This window comes from Saccopteryx bilineata, chromosome 2, assembly GCF_036850765.1.
Source record: "Saccopteryx bilineata isolate mSacBil1 chromosome 2, mSacBil1_pri_phased_curated, whole genome shotgun sequence".
In the NCBI taxonomy this organism is placed as follows: domain Eukaryota; kingdom Metazoa; phylum Chordata; class Mammalia; order Chiroptera; family Emballonuridae; genus Saccopteryx; species Saccopteryx bilineata.
Window position 1 is genome coordinate 156,440,727 of NC_089491.1, and position 22,836 is coordinate 156,463,562.

At 38.5% G+C, this 22,836-nt stretch overlaps 1 protein-coding gene across 2 annotated transcripts in view; it reads left to right on the forward strand.

The window, feature by feature from the left end:
- SRGAP1 (SLIT-ROBO Rho GTPase activating protein 1) overlaps positions 1–22,836 on the forward strand; it is a 321,179-nt gene that overhangs the window by 271,065 nt on the left and 27,278 nt on the right. The window contains exons 12-16 of one of the 2 annotated variants that reach the window (XM_066258243.1): positions 98–200; positions 4,073–4,133; positions 4,288–4,365; positions 7,837–7,971; positions 20,538–20,643. In XM_066258243.1, the coding sequence (XP_066114340.1) occupies positions 98–200; positions 4,073–4,133; positions 4,288–4,365; positions 7,837–7,971; positions 20,538–20,643 (483 nt within the window). Of the gene's footprint in view, positions 1–97; positions 201–702; positions 737–4,072; positions 4,134–4,287; positions 4,366–7,836; positions 7,972–20,537; positions 20,644–22,836 lie in introns of both variants that reach the window. The other variant, XM_066258244.1, reaches the window with a different exon arrangement.

Sequence of the window (22,836 nt, forward strand, 5' to 3'; positions counted from 1 at the left end):
CAAAATTCCTGTGTTTTGTAATTCTGATGTGACTTATGGGTGTTTCATTTATTGTTTGATTTCTGCCATGCTCAGTAATTATATTCCCTTCCCTTAGGCCTCCAAATGTTCCCCCTAAGCCCCAGAAACACAGGAAGTCCAGACCCCGCTCCCAGTATAATGCTAAGTTGTTTAATGGGGATTTGGAAACATTCGTCAAGGTACTGGCACCAGCCATCTGGGTGGCTGATCTCCACGCTTCTTACTATAATGGTCTCAGCCTCTCTTGAAAGGAGGCAGGTCATTATGTCCAAGTCTGTCCTGGGGCTCTTCGCTTTCCCAGAAAATCAATATAATATTTCCTGAAGTCAGAGAGAAATGAATATGTGGTTTGAGTGCCTTGTGAAGAAGAAATAAATGTGGGTATTATTATACTGGCAAAAGAGAAAGCCCTCTTTATTTAAAAAAAAAGCCATAATTTGTACAAAAAGGGAAAGAGCTACCTGGTAAAATATTTTGTTTTTACTCATGCAAGTGAGATGGCACAAAATATATTTATTAAAGTCCATTGTTAGGGTAGCTCTCAGCAAGAGTTTCTACTTCCCATGACTTGAGGAATTCATTATATTGGGTAAATTGTAAGATCCTGTGGTCTGTATCTTGTATCTCTGCTGCGTTTACTCTGTCTTCTTTTTCATTCTGTATTTCTGATAATGCTTCTAGCCGAGGACGAAGGAACTCGCACGCGAGACATCAGGTATAGTGCTGGAGGGATGCGGACACAGCCTCTTTCACTCTCGATGTCATTTTCAAATCATAGTCATGCTTGGTTTTAATTAGTTTTTTAAGGTCTTTAAAAGAAAAATGTTTGCAGCTGGAAATTAGGCTTATAAGTGGGCTTTACTTGGAAAGGAATCATAGAAATCAAACACTGATTTGGGAAGAATAATCTTCTCCAGTAAAACTGGATAAACTCGTCTTTTTTTATATTATGTATTTGGCAAATGGACCAAATGGAGTCACAGGCATTTTTAAAGGAAATTCAGTGTTAAATACCAAGGGCACATGTAACGCTGTATTATGGACCTTCATGTAAAATATACACAAAAGAAAAGAATTTTGTCTTACATTGCTAACATTTTATGACACAGGCTGCATTGTCTCTGAAGACCAAATTTATATAGGAAACGACATCACTGATACTCTCCATTCATATGTTACAGAGCTCTTACTTTCTTAACAGTATATTACAGGTATCTTACTTTCTCTAAAGGCAGATATTTTATTGACTATATATACTAATGGTTGTAAAACGTGTGCATGCCTATGTGGCATGTGTGTGGACAGATACATACATGCATTGAGAGATTAAATACCTCTTGCAGTCTTAAAAAGGAGTCCTGACCCTGGAATTCAGTGAAAGGTCACCAGACAACCTAAATAAATCACAAATCCACTTCCATAAGCCTTAAACCCAGAAGAGCCTTATTGGCTCTAAATTAATATAAAAGTATTGTCAAATTTGATTATCTAGTTTCTCAGCCCAGGGCTTATAAATGGGTAAATTAGATGAAGAGAAGGGAACAATGACACGGAAGCCCTGAGAGGTGCAGCTGAACAGGCCTGGCAGGGAAGGAGGAAGGAGGAAAGCTCAGAAAAGCAGATGTATGATTCCGCTGCATCCAATAACACAGTATGAGAATGACCGGTTAAGACTGTGACTTTCAACCAGTTCTCCACGGCACACTGGCATGCCGCAAGAATTTTTAGGCTGTGCAGTACCTGACTATTTATTCAGGGGCACTGACCTCTTTTCCCTTAGATTATCAAATTTGAAGAAATGACAACAACCAACATGATAACAGCTGATGGTGTGAGTGAATCAAAATTACACATATTTTTTGGTCAGATCGGCAAAAAATATATAGTTTTTGGTGTGCCACAGAATTTTAGTTGTTAGTTTATGTGTACCATGATATGAATAGATGAGCACATATTACGATGATAGAAAAGCACATATTTTTAAAACATTTTTTTTAACTGTTACAGGAACTGAATTTAGGCACTAAAGAAGGAGTAAACTAGTTACTGTGGGAAATTGCCTTCCATTATCCTGTGCTATCTCAAGTGGCACATTAAAGGGTGTTTGGTAAGAGCACTAAAACAGCAGGTACAGGGATCTCTATGCTTCTGAAAAGTGCTCAATCAGTGGAGGTCCCCACAATGTCACCAAGACAGCAAAAGCAAAACCATTTTCCTCTTTTCCCTGGGGAAACTGAGGCACAAAGGGACTTCTTGGAAGGGCAGGTGAGACACAGCTCATTGTTTTACTTCTTGTACAATATTCTACCAAAGCGTCTGGCATCCATACAATTAAATTAAAACACACGCACAGTGTTTTTTGACTCCAAAATTCATTATATCTGAATGAAGTACTGGTAATAGCTAAAAGGTTAGCAATTACTTGAGTAAATATAAAGATTAAAATATTTTTAAGTAACAATGAAAACCTAAGACATTTTTATTTAGAACTATTTTCATGCAAACATTTTCCTTTTAAGAACCTTTTATTCTTTATTTTTCTTTTTGTTATAACACTGAGTTCAGCAGAGGTGCAAACTAATATTCTTCTTTTATCACTTATCTCTAAATATCTGTTGCTCTTTTGCAGTGTGACACACATTGTTCATATAAAGGTTACTTCTGCTAAAATATACTTGTACCTTAAAGAAAAAGCCCCTCATATATTCAGTAGGTTTTGATATAATTATATTGTCATTCTTGCATCGACCAGACCACACTAAAAAGAAATTTTATTCTTAAGGACTTTAAGAAATTAATAAAGTTTATATTCCTAAAATAAATGAACTATTGGAGAAATTTAATGTAGTCTTCAGAAGTAACTGAACCATTAACTGGTTTATACACTGATTGGATTGTCTTAAAACCTAAAATAAAACTATGCTTAAATAGTATATTACCTATTCTAGGAATAGTAAAAACGTTTAAGTTGCTGAACCACATTATTTTCAACCCTTCTCCTGTGGCTTAATTGGAAAGTTTAGTGGCTTCTGAATGACACGGTGTTAAGACAACCAAAGTCTTGTGATTCAGAGTAGAATTCCTCATGAATTCATACCTAATGACTGCTAATCATTTTGAAGCTCCATGTCTCCTTTAAAAATCTCATTTCTGAAAGAGCAGAATCTAAAAGTACATGAAAAATAACTCCCTAATCGGTAACCTTCTTTAACTACACGGAGTGCATGGCATTGGTACATATTTAACTGTGACCTTTGTGGCTCCTTCACCTCACTTGTCATCCTGCACATGTTTTAAAGCATTTCTTGTATTTACATTTGTTCAGTAGAGTGCTCTGACTATATTATAAGATGTGGGGGGAAATGGTAAAAAAAAAAAAAAAAAAAGTTCTTTCCTAAGAAAACAAGATATACTGGGATGTGCATGTGTGCCATTTTTTCATCCTTAAAACATGAAAAAATAACAATGAAAAATCTATAAGGATGAGTAAGTTGTGATGCAAACTAAATAAATACACTATACATTATAAGCATCTGCAAAGCAATTCTCATATCCTGCATCTGGAAACACATAAGCCTCTCAGAAATATCACAGAGAGGAACCTGCGGTGGCTGAGGTTGTGTTTAGTGACTAGTATGGCCAGTCAGTCCTAAGATGCTATGGTCAGAATGCACAGTTCTTTTTGGGTCTTTTAGATGAATTGTATAAATAACCTTTTTGAAAATGAGTGATTAAAAATTCATTTTGGTATGTCAGCCTAAATGTAAATAAAAAATTAGCTTTGCCATCTCTAGGTACAGCAGAATTAAATTGAAGCAGGATTTAAATATATTTAATTTGGTTTGCTCCAGAACTGAAATATACCTTTGGTTAAATATGTAAATTTTTATATTTGGCCCTTGTGGAATACTGAGGGGGAGCAGTATTTGGAAATAATAATATGAAAGGTGATCAGCACCAGGCACTCCATGTAGTTAAATCATGAGCTTTATTATTATGTGTGATTTATACCTCTCCTCTGCAGTTAACTGGTTTCCATCTCTTTACTCAGGACTCAGGACAGATCATCCCCCTCATTGTGGAAAGTTGTATTCGGTTCATCAATCTCTATGGTAAGCCATAAACTATGGGATTCTTCTTTTTTAAATAATTAATAAGAATATTTCAATAAATGTGTCTTTCCCTTTAATATTTAATTCTTGAGAAAGGGGGAACCTAGAGGATGTAATGGTATTTTTCACCCTCTTTTCCTTCTGTTCTTTTTAGGTCTTCAGCATCAGGGGATTTTCAGAGTATCTGGTTCCCAGGTGGAAGTCAATGACATTAAAAATTCATTTGAGAGAGGTACTTGCATGCTAATACCTATAAGCAAGGTATATAAAAAGGCATTTTCTGTAGAGTGAAGTGGCATATTCATTCTGTATATCTTCAAAACCTTTCTCTTTGCATTTACTTCATTTTGGATATTGAGGTAAGAATCTATTTAGAATAGTTGAGAAATGAAGCCAAAATTGTAAGGCTTTGTTATTATGTATAGAAAAGCATATGAAGTCTGTTACCCTGGTTTAGGACTCACAGTGATGTCCTCAGTATCTATGTCAAAGGCAGCACAGGAAGGGTCCTAGAAGAGTGGCAAGAACAACCCTGAGCCTAGGCACCAGGTGTTTGAAGTGACTCGCCCTAGCTTCATGTCTATTTCCTTCGTTAGAAACTTTTTCCTTTCTCTTATTCCCAACCTGAGACTCCTTCCCTGTAACTTACTCTTGTTCACAGTTGGCTGTCACATAAATCCTACTAAACTGTTCATTAGCACATTATGATTAGCAAATCCATACCCTTTTGTGCAAGGCAGACCTAGAATCCAAACAGACTCTTTCATATTTACTAATGTGTGATCACTCCTCTCTTACTTTGGCCTCAGTTTCCTCATCTGCAGAGGCCGAGGGTTGGTGTGAGGATTCAGTATAATCCATGAAAGCACCTAACTCTTTAGTGATGGCTCTGAGTTGTGAACAATCTCCAATTATAATGATCTGCATACATCTGTACCTTCCTCTGCATGGAGGTCAAGTGGAGAATGGAGAGGGAGGAGCATCGTGGCATGGAGACAGGGCTGTCTGCTTTCTCTCTCTTGGTCCCATTTTTCCTGCCCCTGGCTCGGCAAAGAGCCCTTGAAATTTTGAAACCTTGGTTGAAGAATAAACTTGAAGCCAGACGTATTCCTGTTCCAAATTCTCCGACTGATTTGATGTGTAGAGCGGAGTGGCCTCCCCTGTCAGCAGCTACGTGTTCCAAGTCTCTAACATTGACCACATTCAGGATAAGCTGAAATGTAGTAAAACCTCAGGCTCCCATCAGCTACCACGGGCTTTAATTTTTTTCCTTGGAAATTCCCCTGATAGTTTTTATTTGTTTGCGTTCTCTTTAGTGAAGCTTTCTCGCATGGGGCAAAATGAAAATATTTTGGTAAATTCGTGTTCAATGATTTCTGCTCTAGGAGCAGAGAAAAGGGAACAAACATGTTCCTGAAAATAAATTGCCCCAAGAAACACACAGAAAATAATAAGAAGTTAAAATGCAGTATACAGTTTTTATGAACTTTGGAAGAGCAGTCTTGTGAATAAAAAATGGACTTTGATTTAAGGCTGCATAATAGTATTTTGAACTTTAGGATTTTATCTCAATTTCTTAGAAAGGTTGATTAGCCAGGCCACTTACCTAATATTTTAAAAATTGCTTACTGACCATGCGGTGGTGCAGTGGATAGAGCATCGGCCTGGGACACAGAGGATGCAAGTTTGAAACCCTGAGGTCACCGGCTTGAGTGCAGACTCCTCCAGCTTGAGCACAGGGTCGCTGGCTTGAGGCTAAAGATTGCTGGCTTGAACCCAAGGTCACTGGCTTAAGCAATGCCTCACTTGCTCTGCTGGAGCCCCCCAGTCAAGGCACATATGAGAAAGCAATCAATGAACAACTAAGGAGCTGCAGCATCAAGAATTGATGCTTGTTTATCTCTCTCTCTTCCTGTCTGTCTGTCTCTCTCAAACACATACACACACACACACACACACACACACAACTGCTAACCCTAAAGAAATAATATGATTTTATATTTGTGATATATTTTTTCAATTTCCACTTTCTATACAAATTCCTTGGTATAGTTAAGGGTACATTTTCTTTTTCTTTTTCTTTTTTTTTAGATTTTTAAAAAATTTATTCATTTTGGAGAGAGATGAAAGAGAGAAAGAGGCCTGACCGGTGGTGGCGCAGTGGATCAAGCATCGACCTGGAATGCTGAGGTCGCTGGTTCAAAACCCTGGGCTTGCCTGGTCAAGGCACATAGGGGAGTTGATGTTTCCTGCTCCTCCCCCTCTTCTCTCTCTCTCTCTCTTTCTCTCTCTCATCTCTAAAATGAATAAATAAATAAAAATTTAAAAAAAGAAAGAGAGAAAGAGAAAGGGAGAGGAGCAGGAAGCATCAACTCCTATATGTGCCTTGACCAGGGAAGCCCAGGTTCTTGAACCGGCGACCTCAGCATTCCAGGTCGACAGTTTATCTACTGCACCACCACAAGTCAAGAGTACATTTTCAAATCTCCCTGTCTGATTTCAGAATCTTTGCTGAAGTTAGCTTTCAAATGTGCTGTGAAATGCACCCTGCCACTTTGGGAAACACTTATAAATATAATTGTAGGTATTCACAATCAGGTGAAGCCTATAATATTTTGCTGATCCATATTAATATAGCCAGACAGACCTATACTGTGTCTTTTTCTTAGAAGCATAGAATGTAGTATTTGAATTCATGTCAAACTAAGATTACAGATTTTAGCTTAAAAAAAAAGTTGGGTAAAATTTTAAATCCCACAATATTTTAAGATTTTGGTCATTTGTAAGGTCATTATTTGATAGAGTAAGATTTAGAAAAAGCTTTATTTTAGTCAACTATTTTTAAATTAATCATGGGGTGGTATATCTAAACCAATTATTTTAATTTTAGTACCTTATAATCTTTTATAAAGTATTATTAAAAATACATATATATTTAGAAATGTGTGTGTAGGCCTTGGCCGGTTGGCTCAGTGGTAGAGCATTGGCCCTGCATGTGGATATCCCAGATTCAATTCCCAGTCAGTGCACACAGGAGAAACAACCATCTGCTTCTCCCCTTCTCTCTCTTTCTTTCTCTCTCTCTCTCTCTCTCTCTCTCTTTCTCTCTACCAGCCATGGCTTGATTGGTTTGAGCATGTTGGCCCTGGGTGCTGAGGATGGCTATGTGGAGCTTCCACCTCAGGCACTAAAAATAGCTTGGTTGGCCTGACCATGGTGGTGCAGTGGATAAAGCGTCGACCTGGAAATGCTGAGGTTGCCGGTTTGAAACCCTGGGCTTGCCTGGTCAAGGCACATATGGGAGTTGATGCTTCCAGCTCCTCCCCCCCTTCTCTCTCTCTCTGTCTCTCCTCTCTCTCTCTCTCTCTCTCTCCCTCCCTCTCCTCTCTAAAATGAATAAATAAAAAATTTAAAAAAAATTATAAATCTTAAAAAAAAAATAGCTTGGTTGCGAGCATGGCCCCAAATGGGCAAACCATTGGCCCCAGATGGGGTTTGCCAGATGGATCCCAGTTGGGGCACATGTGGGACTCTGTCTCTCTGTCTCCCCTCTTCTCATTTGGAAAAGAAGAAAAAAAAAGTGTGTGTGTGTGTGCGTGCGCGCATGTGTGTGTGTGTGTGTGTATGTGTGTGTACATGTAGAAATATATTTTTGTTTAGAGGGAGAAAAACACTGAGCATGTAACTAATTTTTTTTTTTTAGGTGAAAATCCTTTGGCTGATGACCAGAGTAACCATGATATAAACTCAGTTGCTGGCGTTCTGAAGCTCTATTTCCGTGGGCTGGAAAACCCCCTCTTTCCTAAGGAAAGATTTAATGATCTGATTTCTTATATCAGTAAGTGGACTTTATTTTATTTAGTCTTTTCCCAACAGAAATGTTTTACTAACCAATTTCCTGGAAAAGGCAGTGGCCCCTTTTCACGTATCTCCACCACCCCCACCATTACCCCATTACCACCAAACTTCTGAGACCATTTGGTTTCCTTCTGGGTCCAGCGTGAGTCATTCTCCTAGCTGTGGCCTCGCCCTTAGCCAAGTGGGCATTGCTCCTTAACGTGCTCAGGCTACATGGAGCTCAAGAGCTTCCCACTTAGTGGCTGGAATACAGCAGAAACGGAGAGGAGAAAGTTATAAGCTTGGAAATACAACTTCTTTTTGGCTTTCAGTTCTTGGTTTTCTCCACCAATCTTAGGAGTGGGGTAATTTATCCACCTTGAATGTTACTTCAAGAAATAAGGTAAACTGAGATAAAAAATCGATATTACAGTGCAGGAGCCCCAGGAGGTAATTAATTATCTGTTAGTGGGCATCCCCAGCTAATACACAGAGTTGTATTAGGACTGTGGGTGATATGTTATGAAACCAATAATCATCAGCAGAGTGAAGTATTGCTATTCTCTTCAGTGGGGGCTTTAGACACTGTTGGAGGAAAGATGGAAATAATGTCAGGAATTAGGTATTAACTATTATCGAGTTCCATACATTGAAAAATGCAGTGCCCCTTTAAGTCCATTTTCTTAGGCAAGGATCTAGAGCTGACTTAAATCACATAGGGAGGGATTTCATAAGACTCAAGCTTTACTCTAATAAGGAAATCTCCTGCCCCAGCTTTCCAACTTCACACCTGAATCAACAAGATCTATTGACTTTACCTCAGAAAAATCTCTCTACTCAGCCTCTGTTCCCTAGTCTCCCTCCATTTTCTCCCTGAGGCTGTTGTTATAATCTCCTACTTCTAGGTTTCACCCTCTCTCCCCGTCCTCCCATGCTTTACACTACAGCTAGATTTGAAAAGACAAATTGGGTTATATAGCCCTGGCCGGTTGGCTCAGCGGTAGAGCGTCGGCCTAGCGTGCGGAGGACCCGGGTTCGATTCCCGGCCAGGGCACACAGGAGAAGCGCCCATTTGCTTCTCCACCCCTCCGCCGCACTTTCCTCTCTGTCTCTCTCTTCCCCTCCTGCAGCCAAGGCTCCATTGGAGCAAAGATGGCCCGGGCGCTGGGGATGGCTCTGTGGCCTCTGCCTCAGGCGCTGGAGTGGCTCTGGTCGCAACATGGCGACGCCCAGGATGGGCAGAGCATCGCCCCCTGGTGGGCAGAGCATCGCCCCTGGTGGGCGTGCCGGGTGGATCCCGGTCAGGCGCATGTGGGAGTCTGTCAGACTGTCTCTCCGTTTCCAGCTTCAGAAAAATGAAAAAAAAAAAAATTGGGTTATATCACTCCACCCCCCACTCCTGTTTAAAACCTATTTCAGTATTTCCCACCTGAAAACGAATTCTTTAGTATGGGCAGTTCATAGACTAGTCTTCCTGTGTCTGATCTCTTTATACTTCTGTAAGTTCATCTTCCTGCCACCCCTGCCCCATTCGCCTCATATTCCAACAATAGCAAACTGCCAGTGTGCTGGGCCATCTCCATCCCCATGCCTTTCCCTGTGCTGTTTCGTCTGCTGTCCTGACAGTCACTTGACATCTACTATGAAGTCCTGGCTGAATTGGCACTCCTCCCAGGACACCATGCTCCCCAAAGCAGAAGTAGTCCCTTTCTCCTCTATTAATGTTTTCCCATATACCTATGTCTATCATTTTTCTTATCGCCCCACATTGCAAATTTTTAACCCCACTGTCTCCTTCTTCTAGAGAGAGAATTCAAGGGAAAGGTTAAAAATGTAGGCTTTGGACTCAAAGAGCCTAGGTCCAAATTGCTATCCAGGTATGTGACTTTAGGCAAGTTTCTTAATCTCTCTGCACTTCTGTTTCACCAGCTATAAAATAGGGAAATTATTAGGTCATATATCACAGGGTTGTGAGAGTTAAATGAGTTAATACATGTAAATTGCCAAGAAGAGTGCCTGGCAGTTTTTTCAATGAAACGCCTATCATTAAGCACCCTAAGCCTCCGAGGTCTTGATAAATTTCTCAGTTTTGTAGTTTCAACATTTATCATAGTTAAATTCCAGGCACATAATAAGTGCATAAAAGAGTCAACATTCCACCAAAATTCTTTTAGTGACATCCATGCATTAAGTCTTGGCTCTCATTGGTTGTGAATTTTCCGGTCATAATTACCTTCACCCCCACCCCATGCAGTCTGATGTCTTATGTGGAATCCAGAAGTGTGTCTGTGTGTCCATTGCAAGGCCCTTGCACAGTCTGAGTCATCTCAGTCAGCCTCTGACCCAGCTGGAAAGAACTAAAAAGGAGGTGTCATAATTCTGGAATTCTCCTTTGCCATGTCCAAAGATTTCCCTCCCATTCCAGCCAGAAAGCTTAGATCTGGAAAAATAATAAGCACTCCACAAAGGCTTAGAGGTTTTTTAGGGACATACATCGTATCAACATTTATACACATAACAGTAGATAAAGAGCATTAGGCTACATTGTCAATATTATAAAATTATTTTGTGCTTTCATTGGATAAGAAATATTATTTCATTGGGGTTATTAAAAGCTGAAGCTGTTGAGTCAAAAATACCTAGGTTCCAATCCTGGCTTTACCACTTACTTAACAGCTTTGTAATCTTGGACCAAGATTATTACTTAATCTTACTAAATATGTTTCTTTATCTACTTCATAGAGTCTGTGTGAAGAATGAATGAGATAATCCATATGAAATATTTAACATCATGCCTAGCACACAGTAAGCCTCAATAAGTGTTGCTAACTGTCAACATTACAACTACTCCTGCTATAACTCGAGTCACATATGCCAATACCTGGGTTAGCCATTTACCAGTCTGTCTGTTCTGCTAAACATGTGAGCAGTTTCTTTACATAATTACTTCATGCATTTGGAAATGATGTTAGCATAAGCCAAAAGTTGTATTTGTTCCAGCATGATTTTGCCCGGCACATTAAAAGTTTTATAACAAAGACAAGTTTTGCATAATTAGAGAGGCTTAGCAACCTATGAAGACTATAAAGAAAAACAATGGGAAATATCCAGAAAAAATCTTTCTTCTATGCAAGCATTGCCTTACATGAAATGCTGCAAATGCAAGTGGAGAAGCAGCAGAGACATTACCCCTGTATTAATTAAACCCAGTGGAGGAAATTAACTTTGCCAGTGATTTAAGGGGTATCGTAATGTTTTTGTTAGTGCAAACTCTCATAGGTGTTAAGCAGTCTGTCTCAACCCTACTTTCACTCATAAATTTTTAGTACACAGTTTTGCAGAATAGGATATTTTCCAAAAAAAAATGTGATGGCACTATTTATAACAACCCCTTTTCTTTCAACATATAATCTCCTTAAAAGAGGGGGTTTCTAGCTATTACTCATTTATCTCTCGGTAAGCATTTTGTTTCTTACCGTTGTGACCATGATGTAACTGTAGTTTTCCTGGATTTTCAAGAAAATGTTTGTCCTTCATCATTCTATCCTCTCATTGATATTACATACTTTTGATGATTTGAACCATGGATTATTTACCTACAAAGTGCAAAACTTTCCTGGAGTTTAAGGATTTTATTTTTGCATTTGAAAGGCTGAAGATCTAGCAAGGGACATAAGATATTTATAAACATGCAATCAAAGTTAGTATGTGAAAGAAGAACAAATATTTAGAAATTATGGGGGAGAGAGCTCTCTTGAAGATCAGCTGTTTTTACTCATGCCATGTTCTGGCATTGCCTTAATTGGATTTGACTTTTCCTATTAAGGTGATTGCATGTGATAGTTACTTTGTATAGAAAAATCACCCCTTTTCATCTTCTAAGAGTTTACATAAACTTCTGGAGCACCTCCTACTTTTTGTTGACCTAGTTTTGGATTGTTTAGGGAAAGATTTTCTTTTTTTGCAATATTATTTTTTATGCCCCTAAATACCACATTCTTTGGAAGCTTGCTGTGTATGTAGTAATAAAGAATTGTTTTTAGCGGTCTCTTTTTTTTTTCAATATGCACTATTCATTCCCCAATTCACTGCAAATTTCTTTTTAAAAATTGCTTATCTGAAGACCTGGTGGACTCAGATGCAATCTAAATTTGAAGTGACAAACCTGGCAGTATCCCAGTTTCCCACCCAAGGATTGATTGGTGTTTTTAAAAAAAACAACCAGTTGCGAATGGTTTTGTGAATACTCCAGATTATACCCACACAGTCTGGGTAGCTTCTAGAATGTCTGTGTTTTATTGCTCTGAGATTCCTTAGGGCAGAAGTCCAAGTGACTTGCTTTTAGAAAAGCTACTTAAGCAATTCATGGGCTCTCCTGGCTGCCTCAAGACTGAGAGCCCAAATGAAACATTTGCACTTCATTTTACATTGTGTATCATTATCTATGTGACTGCCTGGGATACGAGGAAACATTTCGGGGGGGGGGGCATTTTACCTATCACAAAACCAGCATGTAGTCGTGGTAGAATATTTGAAAAATACACCAATGCACATAGAAGAAAACCCCGTCGAGCATAATGCCGCCATCCAAAGAGAACATTGGTGTGTGTGTGCTTGGCTGCGTTTCCTTCTGCTTTTTCTATTCATGTGCACACTCACCTTTCTTTAAAGCCAAAGTAGAATGGGACTGCCCATTGTGTTCAGAATCAACCTTCTTTTTAACTTTTGTATTATAGAGAATTTCAAACATATACAAAAGGATACAGAAAATATAATAAACCCCAGTGTAAATGGTCACTTAGCTTTAAGCAATTTTCATTTCTTGGGCAAAATTATCCCACCGATACCCCTTTCATCATCCCTCTGACATCATATCACTTGACCTGTATGTATATATCTCTGGAAGATGAGGAATCTTTTATTTTTTAGCCACAACACTATTATTATGCCTAAAAAAATGATTTATTGAAGTGATCAAATAGCAATCAGTGCTTTTTTTAAAAAAGCAATTTTTATTGTGCTATAACTGTAGAAAAATTAGAAAATAAACCAGAAAAAGAAATCACCTGTAATTCCTCTACACAAAGATAATGTTCACTTTATTAGTATCTTCCCAAATTTTTTTCTATACATATACCTATATACTTTTAAAAGCAACTTCTCAAGCCTGACCGAGTGGTGGTGCAGTGGATAGAGCATCGGTCTGGGATGCTAAGGACCCAGGTTCGATACCCTGAGGTTGCCAGCTTGAGCACAGGCTCACCAGCTTGAATGTGGGATCTCTGTCTTGAGAATGAGATTATAGACATGACCCAAAGGTCATTGGCTTGAAGCCCAAGATCTCTGGCTTGAGCAAGGGGGTCACTGGCTCAGCCAGAGCTTCCCAGTCAAGGCACATATGAGAAAGCAATCAATGAACAACTAAGGTGCCGCAACTATGAGTTGATGCTTCCCATCTCTCTCTCTTTCTCTCTCTCTCTGTCTCTTTCTCTCTTGCTAAAAAAAATTTTTTTTTAAATAAAATAAAAGCAACTTCTCAAGATATAACTCTCATCTCATACCATACTCAGTGGTTTTCAGTGTATTCACAGGATTATGCACCCACCACCAGTCAACTTTAGAGCATGTTCATGACTCCAAAAGGAAACCTCAGTTAGAAGACACTTCCCATTTAGTCATAATCACCACCACCCTCAGGACTAGGCAACTACTAATTACTTTCTAGCTATAGATTTACCTATTCTGGCCATTTCATAGAAATGGAATGATACAGTATGTGATCTTTTATGACTGGCTTCATTCATTTAGCAAAATTATCTTAAGGTTCCTCTGTGTTGTGCATGTATCAGTACTTTATTTTATCGCCAAATAATATTTTATTATATCGACACACCACAATCACGTGCTTTGAATAAACATTGTGTCAATATCAAATGGCTGCTCATGAATGTGAGATTTCTTTTTTTTAAGGTTTTATTTATTGATTTTACAGAGGTGGGGGAGAATGAGAAGTAAATTCTTCACTGTAGCCATTCATTGATTGTTTATCGTTTGTGCCTTTATGGGCAAGCCCAGGGATTCGAACCAGCAGCCTCAGTGTTCCAGGTCAGTGCTCTATCCACTGCCACTACAGGCCAGGCAAGATTTTTTTATGAGGTGATAAAATATTCTAAAATTGAGAGTAATGATTGATCACCTGAATATACTAAAAACCATTGAATTGTAAATGTTAAATGTGCAAGTTATATATTAGTTATATCTTAAGAAATCTGTCATTAAATTCTTTATTAAACTATATTTGCTCTTTATAAACCATTTTTTAAATTTAGATACTATTAACATTGTCTCACATCAATAAATATGTAACAAAATATAGATATTAGTGGCCGTATAATGGTTTTTATTTTATTTAACAAATCCTTTCATTTTAGAAATTTATATGGTTTCCAATGACTTTGCAGTTATAAAAAAGACTATGCTGAGCCTCTTAGTACATAAATCTATTTGCTCATTTCTAATTATTTCATTTAAAAAAAGCTTTTCAGTTGTTTTCCTGGTGCTCTAGTGTATGTTTTTGTTACTAAAAATTCTTTCAGCTTTATTGCAAACATGGTGGTTTTCTCTCTGAACTCTAAATATGTTTGATGCATTATAAAAATTTTCTTTTATCCTTAAAAGTAGTTTAAGTTTATAGGCTTAGTATCTGAACTGAATAGGTAAAGCTTCCTATGCTAAGACCAGTTTCTTTACTAACCTTATATATAATTCAGCAGAAGGAGGAACATCATGTATATATTTCTACAGTTTACTGTTTAACTAGGAAAGAAGACATGGCTTAATTCACCGAAGTCAATCTATTAATAGTTCATTAGAATTGTTAGCATTTCCTTTCTTATCCAGAAAAGCAGCTGGTAACTCATCTCAAAACTAGGCTAGCCCTGGCCGGTTGGCTCAACGGTAGAGCGTCGGCCTAGCGTGCGGAGGACCCAGGTTTGATTCCCGGCCAGGGCACACAGGAGAAGCGCCCATTTGCTTCTCCACCCCTCCGCCGCGCTTTCCTCTCTGTCTCTCTCTTCCCCTCCCGCAGCCAAGGCTCCATTGGAGCAAAGATGGCCCGGGCACTGGGGATGGCTCTGTGGCCTCTGCCTCAGGCGCTAGAGTGGCTCTGGTCGCAACATGACGACACCCAGGATGGGCAGAGCATCTCCCTTGGTGGGCAGAGCACCCCCCCATGATGGGCGTGCCGGGTGGATCCCGGTCGGGCGCATGCGGGAGTCTGTCTGACTGTCTCTCCCTGTTTCCAGCTTCAGAAAAAAAAAAAAAAAAAGTAGGCTAAACTCAATTCAGATGTCAATTCAGATGTACCAGAATCTGTTTTTCTTTTTTCCTTTTATTCCTATACATGGCTGTTACACACACAACTGATTGATTCTTTGATATTGTTACAAACTAACAATGAATCTAACTGCCCTGAGACTGTTAAATTCACCTTGAATACTGCTTTTTAGACTATGAAGCTTAGAAATACTTGTGTGCCTGCTCTTAAATAAACCATTTCAAAATGTGGCCATTAATTTCTTTCCCTGTCTTCATACTCTTGAAGATAAATTTGCATCTTGTGATTGATCGGCCAAACCAATACTTTTGCGAAAAGCGCTACAAAAAAACTGGTATTTTCAAATAATGACCATTTAAACTTTTTTGCCATTTTCTGAAGTAACTTGTGCTTTGTGGTGAATTTCCCATAAACACGTACAGGGAACTGTTAAACCCCCATGCCATGCCGTGAAGTTGGGATTTTGACATGGGAACCTTGCTGTGCTAGGAAAGAACATAATTAGCCTATGGAGCTTGGAGCATGTGACCAAGATGGGATGAATGCCACTTTTACCTAATTACATAAGATCTGAATTGTGGAAACAAAGCCCAGCATAAAAGAAATCCAAATGAAATACTGGTTTTTCTCACTGACAACTTTTCTGGAGGGGAAGAAAAGACCCATCTTTTCATGCGACTTAAAATTATGAAAAGTCCTGAATAGCCAAACTCACAGCCAGCTAGGAATGCGCATTAATCAGAGTGTATGGAACAGCCATAAATTTTGACCCAATAACTGGACTCAGGGGAGTAAATGAGTCATTTGTCCTGGAGTAAGACTGCTGTAGGATGCAAGCCTGCTGAGCAGCCCGTCAGGTAATATCTGAGTCCTGCTCACAGCTGTGGTGGTGTGAAGCCTTTGGAACAGATAGATTTGCTACTACTTCAGGAATGCCAGCAATTCTGTTTTGCTTTGATTTATACTTGCTGCAGTTGCAGAGAATGTATGCCTGCCTCACTTTTTTATGTAGTCTTTGGGGTGTTACATTTTTCATTCCTATTGCTTTTTTTCTCCTGAAATCTTACATTTGCATCTCATAGCATCCTCCCCCCCCCCCCAGTTCCTTTTATTTTGTTGTGGTAAAATATGCATAACATAAAATTTTACCATTATAACCATTTTTAAGTATACAGTTTGGAGCCATTTAACCATTGATCTCCAGAACTTTTTTATTATCTCAGACCAAAACTTTGTACCCATTAAGCAATAACTATCCAATCCTCCCTTCCCCAGACCTCTGACAAGCCCCATTCTGCTTTCTGTCTCTTATGAATTTAACTACTATAAATACCTTGTGTAAGTGGAACCATACAATATTTGTCTTTTTGTGTCTGGCTTATTTCACTTAGCATAATAGCTTCAAGGTTTATCCAATTTGTAGTGTGTATCAGAATTTCATTCCTTTTTTAAGACTAAATAATATTTCTTTGAGTGTATATACGATTAGTTTATCAATAAACATAGGTTATTTCCACATCTTGGCTATTATGAATAATGCTGCAGTGAAATTAGTATGTAAATATCTGTTGCCCTGGGTCATTTTAAATAAAATTTTGAAACTGTCTTTGTAGGTAGGGGAACTAAGTTTAGAGCTAAGAGATAGAAACAAGAGGATTGTGAATTACCACTAGCCCCTTGGAAGTAATGCCTGTGTCCTCTTCTCTCCTGAAAATGACTGCACCCTATGGGATTTGACAAAGATTAAAGATCAATAACACATTAAGAGTGGTTCCTTTTACATTCTTTTCTTTCCTTTTCTTTTTCACTTTAACTCTAAGACCTCAAAACTAGCTTTTGGCTGCTAAAACCCTCTCGCTGATAGTTGACCATAACCTCATGCGGAAGATTAGCTTAGAGAAGCATTAGATTTAACTCTTGAAACATCACCCCCTACTCAGTAAACAATGGCAGAAGATTTTGTTGTTATTTTAGTTTTAACCCTTATGTGGCTCTCTATGCGGCTGAAAAAGAGTAGGGGTTATTGCCAATTAGGGGACCATTAATGGGACAATTCATTTTTATACTTTATTATTTACATAAATATGTTCAACTTTGTATCTGTTTGGTTTGAAGTATAAATGTAAAATCATGTATGCACACACAATTTTTAATGACCAAGAGAATAAATAATAGTAAATCTCAATGTTTACTTTTAAGAATGGGTCCTCTGTCTGACCTGTGGTGACACGCTGAGGTCACCAGTTTGAAACCCTTAGTTTGCTGGCTCTGGGCACAAGCTCATGAGCACCGGGTCACTGACTTGGGCAGGGGAATCATCCTCATGATCCCAAACTTGCCAGCTTGAGTCTAAAGGTCACTGGCATGAAACACCCAAGGATGCTGGCTTGAGCAAGAGGACACTGTTATGGCCCTGGTCAAGGCACGTATGAAAAGCTCGATGCCCAACTAAAGTGAAAGCAATGAGTTGATGCTTTCACCCTCTCTCCCTTCCTGTCTCCTTTTCTCTCTCACAAAAAAAATTACAGTTAATAAAAATTTAAAGAAAAAAAGAATGGATCATCAGATATATAATTTCACCTTTGAAGTATTTTGCTTGTTTGTTGAGGTGACTTTCTAGATGCAGGTGTACTAAATCATCTTTTCATCTTTACTGTGAAAAGAGCAACCACAGTCATTATTTTTTTTAAAAAAATCAGTTATTTCGGGTAATAACCTTTTAACCATTCAGTTTCAGATAGAAAACAATACCCTAGGTGTGCCTAAATGTAGAGCATTTATAGATGCAAAATCCCCCCACCCCCCATTAAACTCTTAATGAGTTGCAAATCACTTTATCTGTAGCTATTTCATCTCCTCTCTCTGTCCAATGTGAGTTTGCCAGGTGGCCCATGCAGTTGTCAAGGAAGACAAACCGATTACTCTGGGACATGTTTGAACCTACTGAGACACTTGGACTGAATTAGGTGGAAATGTTGATAACTTAATTGTTGACTTCTTGTGTCCTAAGTAAATTTATGTACTTGTTTAATAGCTTTTTTTTAAAAGCCTCTTATTCTCTTCTTTTTGAAAAAAAAATATCAAGATCATTGTCTGGAAAGTATATTAAACAACATACTTAAACTCAATAGATGTGCCCCTAATCTAACTTGTTCATAGTATTATATTTTTCCCCATTATGGAATACTTTACAAATTAAAAAGCAGAAGATACATGTATTTATTTCAGTATTCCTGAAATAACATTACTCTAGGTTTATGTTAAAAAATGTTAGTGTTCTAGGAATGTTAATTGGATGATCATGTTTTATTTATACTCAGGTTAGAGTTTCTGAAATCCTGTTTTCTAAAAGACGACAATGACAGTTCCAGCCATGGCGTACTCAAAGAGCAGAATGAAAGTAATTTGTCCCAAGGAGCCTGATAAATTATTTGTAGTTTTGCAGCCTCATCAGTGGTTAAATGAGAATATTCCTAATACAGTTCTAATACACTTGTTCAGCTGTGCAGAGAGAAAAATAAAATGCCTCAGTCACCTGGTGGTTTGATAAATGGAAAGTACTGAGGTCAGCTCGTGAGATTCCAGGTACTTGAGCTTGGCATGAGTAATTGAGGCAGTGGTTCCCAACCGTGGCTGCATAAAAGAATCTTGGGCATCAGCATTTTAAAAAATCTCCCCAAGTGACTCCAAGTCAAAGTTGAGAACCACTGGTTAAAGAAGAATTAGAATAGAAAATTGAGAGTAGTATGATGGTCCAAGTTAAAAATGATAAAGATTTCAACTAGAAAATTTTAAAGGACATATTCAGGGGGTAAAAACAACAAGGCTCATGTCCCGTACAAGTGAGAAAAATGAAGCAAAGATACCATCCTTATAAGAGTGATGGTCCTAACCTTGAAACTGGAATGAAGTTGCCTTTGAAGAGAAACAAATAGAGACCCTTGAGGGGTAACCACATTTGTTCGTGGGAGAAAGTCAGAACACTCAAGAAGTGGGCAATTGGCTGTAGTGTCAGAAGCTTAAGCCTGAGATTTTCAAGGAGGAAATATGACTATCTCAAGAGCAATTAAGCATAAATGTAATAACATGAAATTATAGTAAGCTTTAAAAATGTTTTTGAAATATTTTTTGACATATTTTTCTCAAATGTATACTCATTGGATTCAAAGTTGTACTTTATAAAGATACTTTGAAATCCAAGAAAGACAGCCAGACTTATGAAACATAATAATACACTTTCTAGGCCCAGCTCCACCCCTCTAGCCAGCTGAACTTGAGTAAATCGCTTACCTGATTCTTATTTTCCTGGTCCATTAAATAGGGATGACAGTGTATGCCATGCTCACCCCATATTATTATTTTCCACATTAAACTAGATAACAAATGTGAAAATATTTTGTAAAATAGAAACCATTTTGCAGATAATTATAAGCATGTCAGTATTGAGAAGCTTTGGACAATTTGTATTCCTAGTGAAATGATACAAGGAAGTCCCAAGTACATATCTCTCAGAGAGTTTACCATCCTACAGGGAAGACAGAATGAGAAAGTAAATGTACTGCTTACGAAAATTAGGGGATAGTTCAAAAGGAATATGAAGCGGCAAAGTATCCCCTGTTTTTGTGAGCAGTGTAGCTTCAAACACAGGGTATACATTCTGTGAGAACAGGAATCTTATCACCGATTACTCCTAATGGCTGACTCAGTGCTTGAAACCTAGTAGGCTTTCCTAAATATTTTGTTTAAAAAGTTAATGAAATAATGTAAAGCAAGGCAAAATTCACATAAATAAAATACTATGGTAGTTCAGGGAAGGAATTGCCTGACTCATAGTAATAGGCAAATACGTATATATATAAATTCATGAATAATGGGGTGAAGGAGAATGTCCCCCAAAGCTACTTTAGTTAACATGGAGCAAAAAAGGAGTTGAAACCATATCAGATACAAAATCTAGACATAGCAGCAAGTGAAAAATTATTTTTAAATCTAGAAGACTCTAAATTGCTCAAGACCAAAGCCATGAAAATCAGAAGAAACAGTGATGGGTCAGAGGAGAAGCCTTAAGAAATGGTGTTATGCCCAGGCCGATCACTCCCTATATTGGCTGTGATTGCATCTCACCCAAGGGCAAGGGACTGCCTGTGTTCAATGTGGAATTTAGTACCGTAGTGTTCTGCCTTCAGTGTGGCAAGAGGAAGGATCCTAACCATGTTTCCTTTTGTCCGCAGGAGTAGATAATCTCTATGAGAGGGCGCTCCATATCCGCAAACTCCTCCTGACCTTGCCCAGGTCGGTCCTCATAGTGATGAGGTACCTCTTTGCCTTCCTCAATCAGTAAGTACCCTAATGCCCTGCCAAAATGCCCATCTTCATTGTGTTGCCACAAATTTGAATGCTGTCTCTGTTCTAGGATTCTGTAAATCAGGTTTCATTTATCAGCAGAGTCAAAGATGATTGAATATAGTCTGCAGGTACCTTTCTTTCTCAGCAGATCAGGCTCGTTGAATACCAGGTGAAAGATGCAGAAACTGTGGTCGGAAAGGCAGAAACATACAAATGTCACTAAAAACACTTTTCAGTGAAATATGTATTTTTCGAACTTTCATCTGAAGCTAATGTCTTGAATGTTTTTGTCAAAATAATGTAAACCACCTGCTCACCAGAAAATTTCTGTGATTTTTTTTAATGTTGTAGTTGGAGAAGGAGGGAAATTATAGATGAGACTTATATGTGGATCCAAGAAAGAATTTCTGCAAATTTAATGTAATGAGACCTTTTCAAATAAAAGATATTTCTAAAACCTCTTTAAAAATATATATAGCAGAAGTCTTAAAAATCACTGCATTCTTTTCAAAGAAACTTTTACTCTTTTAATTAAGCAATCTTTCAGTTGTGTTACTTCCTGATTCATAAACTCCATTATAAGAACATCTTCCCAAGTCCTAAGAGTCCCCTTGCTGTTCAGTGTTTCAATTAAGCATTTGGAAATTAAGAAACCTAGGGGTCCTGGCCTGTTAGCTCATTTGGTTAAGAGCATTGTCCCAAAATCATAAGATTATGGGTCCAACCCCAGTCAGGGCACACATGGGAAGCAGCCAATGAGTACATGACTCAGTGGAACAACAGATGGATGCTTCTCTTCTCCCTCTACTCTCTCTTCCTTCCTTTATCTGTCTCTCTCAGAATTGATCATTTAAAAGAATAAAAAATTAAGTGCTGGCCGGATAGCTCAGTTGGTTGGAGCATTGTCCTGGAGCATGGAGATTGCCGGTTCAGTTCCCCAGTCAGCACACACAGGAACAGCTCAGTGTTCCTGTCTTTCTCTACCTGCCTCTCTCAGGAAGAAAAAAAAGAAAAAGAAAAAGAAAAAGAAAGAAAGAAAGAAAGGAAGGAAGGAAGGAAGGAAGGAAGGAAGGAAGGAAGGAAGGAAGGAAGGAAGGAAGGAAGGAAGGAAGGGGAAAGAAAGGAAAGAAAGAAAAGAAGAAGAAGGAAGAGAAGGGAAGGAAAGGGGGGGAAATGAAATTCAGGGAGACTTAGCTTGGTGAATTGCCTTTTCATTCTTCCTTCCTAAAATTAGGGTGTTTTCTCCTTTCTATTTCACTAGAGTTTTTAAGTGCTCAGAAGCCATGGGGATTTTTTACAACCCTGTTGACTATTCCTGAAATTGTACCCATTAAGGTTGACTGTAGAAACCAAGTATCATACAATAAGGAAATGCTTGCAGGGAACCATACAGACTGGAACTAAGCTATCTACAAATGACAACAGGAACCCATTTGTATAGAAGTCACCTCTAGAAATAAGCAATATAAATGATGTTTAGGTTAAATAAAAGTGTAAATATTTACCTTTAAGTACACTTAGTCTAATCACTATGTCACACACCTGAAACCAATATAATATTGTATGTAAACTGTAGTTGAAATTTTTAAAAATATTAAGCCTAATCACCCAGGCAGTTGTAAAATCTGGAGGCTTGCCATTGTCACCTTGGATTGCATGTGCCTTGCAATCCTGCTGTTCATCTCCATGCTGTCCTGACCAAATTTTCCTGCTTGGCCTGAGCAAAACCAACTGAACCAATGAACCACTACAGACAAGGAAAGCAGGCAGAGAATTAAGGAAGTTTTAGAAACCTGAATCCAACTCATCATGCATCTCAACAGAATGGCGAATGTACCATGAGTCAGGCAGCTGGCATTGCTTCCAGCATTGCTGCCCAAAGATGCCCCCTGGCTCCCTGCACCTGCCTATATTCAGGGACAAAGCTGAGCCTGTAAGGTAGGTTGCTTGGGACAGGAATTTTGAAAAAGGAATCTACCTATTCCTTTTTAATTGTAAAATCAAGGCCCTGGCTCAGAGTTGGCTCAGTGGTAGAGCGTCAGCCCAGTGTGTGGATGTCTGGGTTCAATTCCCAGTCAGGGCACACAGGAGAAGTGACCATCTGCTTCTCCATCCCTCCTATTCTTCCTTCGCTTTCCCTCTCTCTCTCGTTCTTCCCCACCTGCAGCCATGGCTTGATTGGAG